Below are 13,082 nucleotides of genomic sequence, written 5' to 3'. Positions count from 1 at the left end.
AACATATGGATGGAGCATAAAGTATCCTTTTCAAGTATTCTTATTTATGGCTGTGTTCCGATATTCACTGCCAGTACTGAAAATCTATAATATATGTAATCTGAACTATATATTTTTAGTACTGGTAGTGAATATTGAAACGCAATCTATATTGGATATATTCCGAACGGTGATAATTTAGTTTATTTTTTTTCTAGATGTTTTTCTAGATGGTTACCATGTAACTAAACCGAGAAATGTTCCGAACCCATCATAATCTGCAAAGTCGAAAATGTTTTATTTGGAAATTCAAGACCGTAATAATAAAATATATAATTTTGTAATAACAAAAGATATTTACGATTTAGCTCATAATGGTAAGTATTATAGTAATATTATTGTAATAACAAAATTTTTGTCATAATTAATATTTTTAGAATTTTCATACGCAGAAAAGTTTTTGATTAAGCAGAAACAGAAATATCCTGAATTATTATGGTTTTGAATTTCCAAATGAAATATCTTTACAGGTTATGATGGTTTCGGAACACTTCTCGATTTAGTTACATAGCAGCCAACATTTAGAAAAAAAAATAAACCAAACTATCGTTCGGAATACAAATCAGTCCGAAACGAAAAGAGAATTGATCAATTTTACTTGAATTTGGTTAATTAACCAATCATATTGATCAATTGGTCAAAATATCTACTACTGATTGATCAATTTTTCCCCCATCCGAGATATTAGATCGATTTCTAACATTAGGTTTGTTCTTTTTGATAATACTTTGTACACCTTAGTCCCGATCTACAATAGATGATATAAGTCTTAAGCCGTAAGAAAAATTGACCAATTATAGTCAATTATTCTTCTATTCTTCAACTATGATTCGTTTCTTATGGCTTAAGGCTTAAATTATCTATTGTAGACCGAGACTAATGGAATGAGGCCCGTTTGATCACGTTGCAATTAACCACTCATAGTGTTTGAACAGAGGAAAACTTCTAGGCACCAGCCACTATGAGTGGCTGTGGTCAATCGCAACGTGATTAAACGGACGCTTCCGACTTAATGTAAAGTGTAAACTTTAGTCCTGGTTTACAATAGATAATTTAAGCCTTGTCATAAAAAATTGACCAATCATAATAGATTATTTTCCTACTCTTTGACTGATGATTCGTCCATTTCTTATGGCTTAAGGCTTATATCACTTATTGTAGACCGGGACTTCGGCTTGTTCTACAATATGTCGGTGTTGCAAGCCGCAAGCCATAAGAATTGACCAATCATAGACGAATGTGGAGAGAATACTTGATCGTGATTGGCCCATTCTTACGGCCCACGACACATGACGCATTTGTGTCGGTCCACAATAAGTATTTAATCTTTAAGTCGTAAGAAATTGACCAATCATAGTCGATTATTCTTTTCATATTCGATTATAATTGGTCAATTTCTTAGTTCTTAAAGCTTAAATCACCTATTGTGGACCGACACTTATAGAACGGGACTTAAGCTTAGTTTACAATGACATAACATAAGGTTGTAAGATGTGATTGTAAAAACCTATTTAAATGAATTATTTTCATTTCTTATGCTTAACACCCTTATGTTACAGTTATACAGCACAGTTATACTGTGACATAAGGTTGTTAAGCATAAGAAATGAAAATAATTTATTTAAGTAGGTTCTTACAACTACGTTTTACAGCCTTATAGCCTTATGTTATGTCATTGTAGATTAAGTTTTAGCGTTCTTCTTGTCAGAAGTGATGTTGAGTTATGTGATTACACGCTGTTCATCTTGGAAAATGTATTATACTTTAGGGCCTTTTTCTTTAGTTAAGTTAACTCGCAGGAGTGCCAACTGTAATTCAATGCTTAGAAAGTAGTGTGTTTTTTAATCTAACATTTTTTTCGTGTTGTAGGTATTTTAGTAGATAAATAAAATTGTAAGTAATATCCGATAATTAATGCAAATAAAAATTATTAAATAATCATTCGCTTAAACAAAAATTTTAATACTTATCTATAATAAATAGTTTACTTCTCGGTTGTTGGCAATCATAATGATCGAATTAACCGTCGGTTAGCTTAACTGAAGTTTGGTGAAAAAGATCCTTAATGATGTAATTTACACTTGTTTTACACGTATCTGAGAGATGATGTTAAGTATAAAGTGTAGACTTTACACTTCTCGTGTAAATAAGAACAAATCTATTGTGAACACAAGACTTTATTCCGCCCCTGATATAAAACGTGACAATGGCTGCGTTCAGCAGAGAAAGCAGATCAGTAAGCGTTCAGTGATTCTTTATTATGATTGGTTTCTACACTTAAATTCAACGAATATCTAAAGACAAGAACCAATCATATTGAAAAATCACTGAGCGCTCACTGAGCTGCTTTCTTTGCTGAACGCAGCCAATGAACATTTTGTTTTGTCGAATGCATCCAATGAGTAACGTGTATTTCCACTAATCAGCTTCTTCCTAGAAATGATAGACTGATAAGGTAGATGATTGGTCATCGTGGCACGTTTCCAGCGTCCGCTGCGTGCCAACGTGTTGACTCGGCAAGTGTGCAGTGACCATTAATCGATTGAAGCCGTCAGCCGACCAGCTGAGCAGTGAGTGCTGAGTGATCGTAAGTGAGCGTCGCGAACGAAACTCGGTAAAAATTCTGATTTACAGTTTCCGTCGCAAAAAACCGTCGGATAAATGGCTGGTCATAATTATTTGAGCGATCCGAAGAATCCATTCTTTTCATTAGAGGACGATGTGGATGATGAGACATTTCTGAGGAACGCGCCAGTCAGAACTGCACCTCCGGGGCGTTATCAGAATTTCGATAATGACGTTACACAAAAATGCCAACAATTATTGCAACGTAGGAAGGAAATCGAGGAACGCACAATACAGTCCTCGGAAAGATCCGTCTCGCTTTTGAGAGATTCTGAACAAATTGGTGTTGCTACAGCCGAGGTAATTATAATACCGATATATCCACTGTGTTATCATCAACAATATGCAGATAGCATAATAACTGATAGGATATTTATGCCACAAATTTGTGTCTGTTTAATATACTTACTTTTGATAAATAAAGTGACTTTTATAGCACTAATGATAATATGGTAAATTTTTTTTAACATCTAAATGGATATCTTCAGGAATTAATCAGACAGAGGGAACAGTTGCAAAGGACAGAAAAAAGATTAGATGATATTAACAGCACATTAAGATTCAGTCAGAAACATATACAAGGTATAAAAAGTGTATTTGGTAGTTTGAAGAATTATCTCAGTGGAAAATCTTTGGATGCTCCGATACCATCAACGAAACTATCAGAATCTTCTAGTTCTGGATCAATGACATCTCCTGCATTGTCCAATACGTTAGAACAAGTACAAAATGATATGAGCAGTTCATATTTGTCTACAAAGATGAGAGGAAATTACGACAATGGTTTAGAGGATGTTAGACCTACTAACGACAGAGTAACCAAAGTTCTCGAGCAGAATCTGAATGAAATGAGTGGATCATTGGCAAAATTAAAACATCTAGCGATTGGTTTATCTGAAGAAATAGATTCACAGAATGATCTGATCGATAACATCACTGATAAAACTGAGAAAGCAGATATAATGTTGCAGCAGCAAAATAAAGATATGTTGCATTTATTGAAGAAATAAGTTCGATGATTGTTATATCAGAAACTTGTAACATTACAATGAATTGTGAATTGTACTTCTATGAAGTACAAATGTATGCGAACAAATCTTTAGCTTTAATTTATATCATTCTGGCGTGTCGTCGGCCGTACTATTACATTGTGCAATGTGTTTTATAGAGTTTTTCAGAATGTGTGAAATTGTGCAATCTTTGCAATATTATTATATAAAATGGAATAGAATATGTTGGTGTTATCAGAATTCATAATGTTTGATAAAGAAAAACTTTACTCGAGCAGTTGTTGATATTGTAAAACTAAATGCAATATCTTTACATACAAGTGTCACATGAAGATATTTTCATTATTTCTCAAAATCTTTTGCAGTCTTTTAAGATGGAAACTGTGATAAGCATACATATACAACCATGTGTAATAATTGTTCTACATTGATTTCGGTTTATCAGTGTGTGTGTGTGTGTGTGTGCGCGCGCGCGCACACACACACACACGCATACACACGCCACATATACAACATACATACTGATTTACTAAACATATGATTTAGAAAGAAGAAATAAAAGTGTTGGCAAAACTGTATATACATGGGTATATTTGTATAATTATAAATTCTATGTTATTTTTATTACGTTTATTTTTATACAAAGCACTTGTTTGTGTGTTTAAATGAGTTAGATTTAATTTTTAGAGAATTTGATATTAATATCTTCCTTATGTGTAATGAATTTGTCCATGATATTTCAATGTGAATCTCTACAAGTCCTTTTAGTTTATGCAAGTAGACATATATACTGTATACATAAAAGATATAATTGATTTATGAGAAGAATAATGATATGCTATATATACGGTAGACAATAATAATGTACAGTTATAATTTGTCAATTTCAATATTTTTTTTCTTTAGCTTTATATAAATATTAGAATGTAAGATAAGAATAATTATGAGACGATGTGTATGAACGGAATAGTATGCAACATATATTAACTGCCAGGATTATTTAATAAAAGTCCATACAATTTTATACTATTTGGTTATTTATTACCCCGAAATGTTTAATTCATTCTTATATGTTAAGTTGTTCAATGTCCCTTTTATACTACATACTATATATTTATACATTCAAAATTAAAATATAGGGAAACTTTCATATTTGATATCTCTAGGAAGGTATGGATACATTTTTATTTCATTTTTTTTTATTCATATGTGTGTTAAATATTTTTTAAAGAATTGGAATATAAAAAGCTGATAATAATCATGATTAATAAAATAATACTTTCAAATTTAAGCTTTAGACTGGTTTGTAATTTTTTTAGATTTGTTTATATTTCGGCCCAATATTTTCATCTTGCTGCATCGACGTCTCTTGCCTAAAACAAGTAATTAATTTTATTATTTGAATTATTAAATATAATAATGAATATGTTGTGCACAGAATTGAAAAATAAACTTATTAAGTATGAAAGATATAGCAATTATATTAAAAATTAAAAAGTTTTATCGACTGACGAAAATGTAAAAGAATTATGAAACGCATGTTAGATATCTACAAAGTCACATAGTAAGCAACCGCAACAATTTTGATATGGCGTCCAGATATTTGTTTATCACGACCACCATGAATAAATTTTCGTCACTACCAAAGGGGCCCCGGGGATAATTGAAAAACGTTGATATTGTTGATTTTGACTGTACTGAGGAGGATAACGTTTATTTATTATCGTTATTATGATGGGTTTAATTTTAAATTAAGTTTAAATTTTAATTAATAGTTTAAATTAATAGTTTCGTAAAAGAAACTATTAATTTATAATTGAATCCGTCATAATAACAGTAATAAATGTTATCCTCCCTTTGTTATTCTCAGTACAGTCAAAACGGTCGATAATATCAATATTCTTCAATTATCCTCAGGCCTTTTGGTGGTGATGCTAACTCTCACATGATCGAGAATCGAGTATCGATTAATCGTATCATAAAGATACGCTAATATGGCGTTTTTGACCAAGGCAGTTTGAAAAGTTTTGTACAGTTTTGTAAGTTTAATAATAATTTTGATAAATGTTTAATAAACGCGAAAAATATCTATGTGCGAATATCAAATAAAGCATATAAATATAAAAACAGAAATGTAAAAGCGAAATAAATCTAACGAACGATAAATTTAACGATCTAACACAAAGTGATGAAGAATTGCAAGCAATGAATGTTTCGACATAAGCCGAGTACGTCGAGTAAATTCAAGTTTGCTTGACACATAAAATACATTTCTTTTTTTAAAGAGAAATAACTTGATATTGTTTAAATCTACAAAGAGATATATAAACCGATAAGATTAATTCTTCCGTGTATAGATTATTTCATTTTAAAATTCCTTACTCATTCGCAGATTTTCATCTATGCAGAAGTGGTACTAGCCGGTGTTGTGGTTGTCATTGGTCGTCCACCAAAGTGGCAAGCTACTTTACGCTGTCCATCAATCCCAAGGATAGATTTTCCAATGCTCATGCTCATCGTTGCCTAGGAAAATAAGTAAATAACAAAAGCATTTGATAATATTTTTTCACAGCATTAAATTCGCATTTCTATCTAATTTTATTACAAATAGACACACAGATAGATAACATAAATAATAATGAGGAGTTTGATGTTCTTACCACGATGTACATAAGGAGGAAGTAAAGCACTTTGCCAAAAATCTTCATTTTTCGCCGGAATGTTCGTCCGAACTAATATCATACATGTTGGCATAGTTCCTTTTATATCATCATTGCACGATTGTGCCGTGTATCTTTCATCGAAAAAATTTTTTGATTTGCACGATAGTACTTCCGGCATTTTGAAACGAGTTTTAAATTTGACCGTACCGTTGCTCGTATATGTAATCATGTAAACGGGCGAAAAAACAAACGCCGAAAGAAAGAAACAATGTGTAACAATTATTAGCGCTATTTTTCTTTTTTATTTGTTTGGCTTTAGGAAATAACAGAAAATGCTACGTAATAAAGAATTATGTAACGATTTCATTAGTTTTATTTAGCCTTTTTATAACTTCTTCTCTATATAAGATTGTCATATCATTCGATACCTTGCATTTGCTTTATATTATATTATTTTTGCGATTAAAAATATTTTGTTAATTAAATTAATCATAATATAACGAATAATTATTTCACTTGTAATTTAGTGTATTTTTTATTTGAATAATTTGATAACAAAAAATCAAGAAGAATTTTAACAAGCAATATTTATATCTCGAATAGAGCGCATTTTCTTTTTAGAACATATGCATTAATCGTATATGCCGACACGTGCATAAAATGTCATTAACGTGTTTGATGATTATCTACATCATTGGCAACGGAAGTCGCTTCGTAAGCCAATCGTTCAGCTTCTCTTTGCGCGGCGATCGCCGCATGTTGCTCCGCGATTCTGTGATACAATTCATTGTGCCTGTCCTTCGCTCTTGCCACGCTTGCTGAATCCTACAGAACAATTAGGCAAATCAATGAAAAAACATACAAATTATCCGTAATTTAGCATAATCAAAACATTATTCTCATCGAATTAGATCCCGGATAGTGATGTATCTTTCGAATAAATAAATCGCTCGTTCGTTTTTCTTGTCATTTCTTTGTTAACACAAGATTTAATTTATTTAATTTCATGTCAATTAAGAATTTATGATTTCAAAATTATCTTAACTTGAAACTTAAATTCTCAATTTTATTAGTCTATATCGATGAATATATAAGATAATTACTCGCGGCAAATTTACTGGAATGTTATGAGCGTTTGCTTCTGCAATCTTGTGATAAAGACGGAAATGTTTTTCCTTGGCCAATCTTACAGCTTCCGAATCAGCAGGTTGAGCGAAAGCATCCTCAAAATTGATTAAAGCAGGATGAAATCCATCTTTATCGGCTGTATATTCTACTGTTCGTACTTTGTATTTTGGATCAATGTATGAATATGTTCCTGAAATGTAATTCGTTCAAATATTGTGGTTGTAGATTATGATTATATTATCCCTTTTTTAATTATTTCGAATTAATTATTCGAGTAATTTGCATACATAACAAATTTTGTTTTTATTTCGCATCTTCAATGCAAATAAATTTATGATTGATAAAATTGTGACCTGTGATAATCTGAGTACGTTAGTATTCGAATAGGATCTATTAATAAGTTTTAAAATTATTGAAATTCCTATATAGATTTTAAATAGCAAAGTTTAGAGTGATATATATGTAGATCTGTATCTTCGGTTTTTCGATTATTTTTCGGTGAGTGATAGTTATAAAAGGCATGATTACCATGAATAATTCCATCTCCATTTCCGGTTTCTTGATGAATTCGATCGATATGTCCTGGATATCGTCCTGCTTCATATTGGAAACTGTACGGTTTCGGTGGTGATGGTGGTAGTGTCGTTGTCGAATATTCCGGTAAAATATGCGATACATCCGTTAAGCAAACATTAATCAAAGCGGCAACTATCTACAATTTAATAATTACATCATCTATTAAATATCTTAGATCTTAAATATATAAGGATTTTTTAGGATACAATCAATTTGAGATTAACTCAGAAATGAGACTTTACATTAAATTAGAATAGAATTCTTAGAAGTTTTTAACGTATTGTTTTATCGATTTTGAATTCTATGTTAGTTTTCTCATCGTTCGAATATAAGTACAAATTCTTAGAAACTTTGATGATTTATTTAATTTATTATAATAGGAAATTTACTGAAACTAAATGAGAAACTGAATTTTATAATATAAAGAATGTGCGCTTCTACGCATCAATAAAATTCCAATCGAGTTGTGTAATCAACCGGTTATTTCGTCATACGCTTTATTATACATTTTTGATCAGAAACTTTTTGATGAGAAACTTTTTGATCAGGATAATTTGCCCTATGATATTTCTATATTTGCTTATTTCACTTTATAAATAATTTCTTATATAAATATTATAAAACATTGATGCAACTCTATATTAAAATAAACACCTACAAAGTTTAAATACACATAAATTTCTCACAGAGTTATCGATTAATCGAATTGTGGATTTATCCACAATTATTTGTTCGAAATATTTGTATATTAACTATAAACTTATGCATACTTACGATTACGTGTTTCATTATGAGATTGTGAAGTCCGGATTGCTTCACTGATATATTCACACGCACGTATTGCCGTTTACTGCGACGATAGCTTGATGGTGAAAGTATTATAAGAAACTGTCGAAAAGGAGATATTGTAAAGGTTTCTCCACACCGAAACAGTTTCTATATGACTCATATTTATACATTTAACATTCAAATTAAATAATGGATTATTTACAAATATTAATATATTGTGTGCTGATGCAAAATAAATTAGATTTACAATAACAAGAAATGTTTTGTTTCTCTTTTATTTATGGAATAAATTATTGGAATAAAAAAAAATCGCAATATTTCTTTTACAATCTCTTGTTAAATAATCCTTTAAAATGTATTTAAAATTCTATCGCATCCCCATAATCTACCTTACTAAATATTAGGATTAGTTACATTTGATTATCGAACGAAAATATTATATATTAATATGCATATAAATAAAAATGAATTTATAAGATTAATATAATTAAATTTTTGACTTGTGCATGCAAATTGTAATACATCTATTGTATACTTAATTTAACAAACAATTGACATAGTTGTTATCACTATATTATATTTAATACCGTTAAAATTGATCAATATCTAGTATTAATAAATTGAAATAAACTGTTTTCGAAAATTGACATTTTCGTAACTATTCTTAAAATAACACAAATGTATATAGAGCAAATAATAATTAATAGAGCAAAATTAATAGAGCGTTAATAAAGTAAAATATCTGATAGATTAATCAATTTCAAGCTTCTTAAAGCTTCCTTCGACGCCAAACAAATCTGTTGCTGTCTTTGCCTTGCCCGGTCGCAGAGATTCGTTGACGCGATGATTAGCTTCTTCCTCTTGGAACCAAGCAATGTGCTCTACCAATTTTTTTATTTGTTTGTCATGTAATTCCTGTATGGGACCGGCTTGACCGCCTGATTCATTCGGGAGAACTTCGAGCGGTACGAATTTCTCCAAAGTGTCATTTGTGGTATGCATATGAAACTGGAATTTATAGAAATATATTTTAAGGATCTTTATGTTTTTTGCACCACATTTGTATATTTTCTATTTTTAACATTTTTTCCGAGAAAAGAAATATAAGTAAAAGATACATGGAAAGAACACTTTTGTTGGCAAATCTAAAAATTTGACTAGATACAGATCTGAAAACGAATTTTGTTGGGCCTTCAAAATTATTATATATAATGTTCAAATTGATTGTTAGAAATCAAATTTTTGCAGTATTATCATCATATTTAAGTGTTCTACAAAATAATTTTGATGGGCCAACAAAATTATTTGCAGATCTGTATCCGATCAAATTTTTAGATTTGCCAGCAAAAATGTTCTTTTCGTATACATATTATATAAAAAAAATAAAATAAAATATCTCAATTGTCTGAAAGGGAAAGAATAATGCAAAAGGAAAACAATATACATTAGTGACATATTTAAAATTATATGTTAAAAGATGTAGTTCTAAAATAATTTATATCAAATAGTTACACATAACTTTATTTTTTACTTTTTTACTTTTAACAATGTTGAATAAAAAATTTTTTAGTTAAAGTTTTTATTTAATTAAAGTTTTGAGTAATTAACCAATTTTACATGCAATGATTACAACCTTACCATATCCATCAACTGCTTTTTCATAAAAGGTCTCATCATATTCAAAATGGTATCTATTATCGGAGAAGCATTCATGAAATGGAAACCCTTCAACCTAACAGGCAATCCATCTTGCAAATAATAGAGGAACTTTTTTAGTCCCATAGGGCTTAAACGGCCAACATGACCGAAAGAAACATTTTTCATATCGAATAATATTACGTGGCCTTCGCAAGTGCCCTCCGTGTAAAGCCATAGATCGATCACCATATTTAATAATTTCATGGCATCGTTGTAAACGAAATGCGATGGATCATTATCTAGAAGTCTTCCATAAATGATTTTATAGCCTTCTCTAGTGGTTCCTTCCAAAATCTGATCTGTTCTATCAACAATAAAATTGTTTCTATTTTATATCCGAAATTTCTCTATATCTATTTGTCAATTCTGCGAATGTGAACAACAGTTAACAAAAAAATGAAAAATATCGTAAATATACTTACACCGTTTGTGCTGCCTTTTTGAGCTCCTTGTTGTTAAGATCTCGATTGCAGAAGAACTCAGGTACGTGAGTTCTGACCGTGAAGAAAGTATCAATGGTACTTTTTGTTGGTTCGAGTCGATAATAATTGCTATGTAAGAACAACGCCAATTCGCTGTCCGATATCTTCGGCAGATGAGGCTGCTTCTCACACCATTCTCTCAACATTTGTATATCTGCCTCTTTCAATTCGGGATTTTTCTTCAATTCTTCCTCGAATGGTACTAATTTTATTGAAGCCATTGTTTCACTTTGAACTTAAATTCCTACGGAGATGAAATTAATAATTTTAATAAATTCCAGCAGTGTATTGAGCGTTGTATCGTATTTAAAATTCAAAAGTAACTTATTAAACGCATTATAAAAATTATTTGAATGACCTGTTAATTATGCCCTTTAAAAGTTAAGTTGTTTTTAAATCATGTATAAAATGTATATAAAATCATTGTACTTCTCAATTAAATTAAAGTACGATGATTTCTGAAATTTTACATTAATTGTATTATAAGCACGGATTATAACTTATGTAATTGTATATAATTAGCACAATAAATATTATTAGTTTATTAACGATTACGAATAAAATCGAATGCGTTCTAATGAATTCTCGGATTTTACCTTGGATATACCTTGGAGCTATCTTATGAATATAATGGAAGAATTCTGTTTGATAACTGGCTCGACGTGAGTCTTGAACAGTACTGATTGAGATCAGCATTCACATATAAAAGACCTTTTAAACCGTGTCGAAACGATGAAACAGCAATGGAGTGTATAGCGTGACAGCGCTGAATACGTTTCAACACACCTATATCATTTTTATAATGACGGATGAGGAATGTATACTAAAATTCTATTTGATAGGCACTGAAATACCACATAGTTTTGTCAATCAGCAAAAATAAGAAACATATAATTCAGCAATGAATGACTCAAATTTATACGAGCATATTGATAATAGCATAATAATTATGAAAAAAAAAAATATATATATATATATATATAAATAAATAGAAAAGTTGATATGATATAAAGTAAACACATCTAATATGCGAGATGTCTATCATTACAATTTTAATAATTTATTATGTCCAAATATATTAATTAGTATTAATTCTTATTTGCTTGACTAATTGCATTGATTATATCAAAAATAATTTTTCTATTAATATTTAAAAAAGGATTTAAAAAATGACAGATATAAGAGTATAGTTTTTGTAGTAAAGTATTGACTGCATTCAAACAAATGAATACAGATCTATATTTAATAATACCTAGTATTCTATTATTAGCTTATACGCATGACTATCACATTTTTAAAAGCGTTTGTGTCACGAAAGAGAAATCACTTCTCAACAAATCTATTAGAGTGACTTTAAGAAATACGCAAGTATCATGTGAAAATAGCGTTTGTCATTGACGTGCTGAAGATTATATTAATAGGCACTATAATAGCATTACAATAAACGCAAAAAATGCACTTTGTCGATTTGATATATTCAGAGATTAGCCTTCACGACTGATAGTTGCAGATATGCAGTTACTATCTTCAACAAATAAAAATAACTAAAGACGGAAAAGTTTACATTTAAAAATATATTTGGCAGCAGGTAATATTTTTATTATATTTCTTAATAAATACATAACATGCAATAATAAATAAATAACATGCAATTTTTTGCAATTTTTAAAAATTACTTATATATATATATCAAACAAATTATTAAATTATTAAATTATTAAAAATTTTTGTCAACCAAAATGTAATAATTATTTCAGATGTCCTATGATTTTTTAAAAATTACATGCTAAAGTTAAAAAAAATTTCTTTATTATTACTTCAATGGAAATTATTTCTTTGCTGAACTAAATTAAATAGCGTTTTTATCAAGAAGACTATTATAAAATAATTTAATTTATATCTGTCTTTGATAAATGGAAATATATTTGAAAGAAACGTGTTAGTTGATATTATATTCATTATTTATTGATTAAAAACATTAAATAATTGCTAGATTTATTGAGTAAGGTTCTCTAAATATAATTTACCAATTCTAACGCTTAATTATAAATATTCCATTTCTTTTATAATAC

General features: G+C 29.6%; 3 protein-coding genes and 2 long non-coding RNA genes across 6 annotated transcripts; 2 read left to right on the top strand and 3 right to left on the bottom strand.

The window, feature by feature from the left end:
- Positions 1-2,454: 2,454 nt before the first annotated feature.
- Snap29 (Synaptosomal-associated protein 29kDa) lies at positions 2,455-4,698 on the top strand. Its single transcript, XM_011649141.3, has 3 exons — positions 2,455-2,609; positions 2,674-2,964; positions 3,153-4,698. The coding sequence occupies exons 2-3, from the start codon at positions 2,701-2,703 to the stop codon at positions 3,672-3,674; spliced, it is 786 nt and encodes a 261-aa protein (XP_011647443.1). The 5' UTR covers positions 2,455-2,609; positions 2,674-2,700; the 3' UTR covers positions 3,675-4,698.
- On the bottom strand, positions 4,694-6,545 carry LOC148937847 (uncharacterized). The gene is made up of 3 exons (XR_016141447.1): positions 6,335-6,545; positions 6,057-6,197; positions 4,694-5,047 (listed from the first exon to the last, which is right to left on the bottom strand). It is a non-coding gene; the product is annotated as an uncharacterized LOC148937847 (long non-coding RNA).
- Positions 6,064-6,698, top strand: LOC148937846 (uncharacterized). The gene is made up of 2 exons (XR_016141448.1): positions 6,064-6,209; positions 6,286-6,698. It is a non-coding gene; the product is annotated as an uncharacterized LOC148937846 (long non-coding RNA).
- On the bottom strand, positions 6,688-8,966 carry LOC105433712 (uncharacterized). Of its 2 annotated transcripts, none has more exons than XM_089085499.1 (4): positions 8,816-8,966; positions 7,994-8,177; positions 7,528-7,655; positions 6,688-7,162 (listed from the first exon to the last, which is right to left on the bottom strand). In XM_089085499.1, the coding sequence occupies exons 1-4, from the start codon at positions 8,828-8,830 to the stop codon at positions 7,004-7,006; spliced, it is 486 nt and encodes a 161-aa protein (XP_088941625.1). In that variant the 5' UTR covers positions 8,831-8,966; the 3' UTR covers positions 6,688-7,003. The 2 variants fall into 2 exon arrangements, with proteins under 2 accessions (XP_088941625.1, XP_011647441.3); XM_011649139.3 differs by having other exon boundaries at positions 7,441-7,655; positions 8,816-8,963.
- Positions 8,967-9,383: 417 nt separating this feature from the next.
- Positions 9,384-11,760, bottom strand: LOC105433710 (alpha-tocopherol transfer protein-like). The gene is made up of 4 exons (XM_011649137.3): positions 11,607-11,760; positions 10,951-11,254; positions 10,469-10,832; positions 9,384-9,838 (listed from the first exon to the last, which is right to left on the bottom strand). Exons 2-4 carry the CDS (start codon positions 11,229-11,231, stop codon positions 9,581-9,583), a joined length of 903 nt encoding a protein of 300 aa, XP_011647439.2. The 5' UTR covers positions 11,232-11,254; positions 11,607-11,760; the 3' UTR covers positions 9,384-9,580.
- Between the last annotated feature and the right edge of the window lie 1,322 nt (positions 11,761-13,082).

This window comes from Pogonomyrmex barbatus, unplaced genomic scaffold (assembly GCF_055798465.1).
Source record: "Pogonomyrmex barbatus isolate J1 unplaced genomic scaffold, ASM5579846v1 scaffold10, whole genome shotgun sequence".
In the NCBI taxonomy this organism is placed as follows: Eukaryota; Metazoa; Arthropoda; class Insecta; order Hymenoptera; family Formicidae; genus Pogonomyrmex; species Pogonomyrmex barbatus.
Note: the sequence above shows the minus strand (reverse complement) of the source record. Positions and strands in the feature narration are given on the sequence as shown.

Excerpts from the sequence above, each read along its gene's own strand:
- LOC105433710 (XM_011649137.3), bottom strand. The coding sequence starts at position 11,231 with ATGGCTTCAATAAAATTAGTACCATTCGAGGAAGAATTGAAGAAAAAT. Across the intron at positions 10,833-10,950 it reads AAAAAGGCAGCACAAACGGT|AACAGATCAGATTTTGGAAG; the intron begins GTAAGTATATTT and ends TATTGTTGATAG. Across the intron at positions 9,839-10,468 it reads AAAAGCAGTTGATGGATATG|TTTCATATGCATACCACAAA; the intron begins GTAAGGTTGTAA and ends TATAAATTCCAG.
- Snap29 (XM_011649141.3), top strand. The coding sequence starts at position 2,701 with ATGGCTGGTCATAATTATTTGAGCGATCCGAAGAATCCATTCTTTTCA. Across the intron at positions 2,965-3,152 it reads TTGGTGTTGCTACAGCCGAG|GAATTAATCAGACAGAGGGA; the intron begins GTAATTATAATA and ends GGATATCTTCAG.
- LOC105433712 (XM_011649139.3), bottom strand. Across the intron at positions 7,656-7,993 it reads TGGAGATGGAATTATTCATG|GAACATATTCATACATTGAT; the intron begins GTAATCATGCCT and ends ATTACATTTCAG. Across the intron at positions 7,163-7,440 it reads TTCCAGTAAATTTGCCGCGA|GATTCAGCAAGCGTGGCAAG; the intron begins GTAATTATCTTA and ends ATTGTTCTGTAG.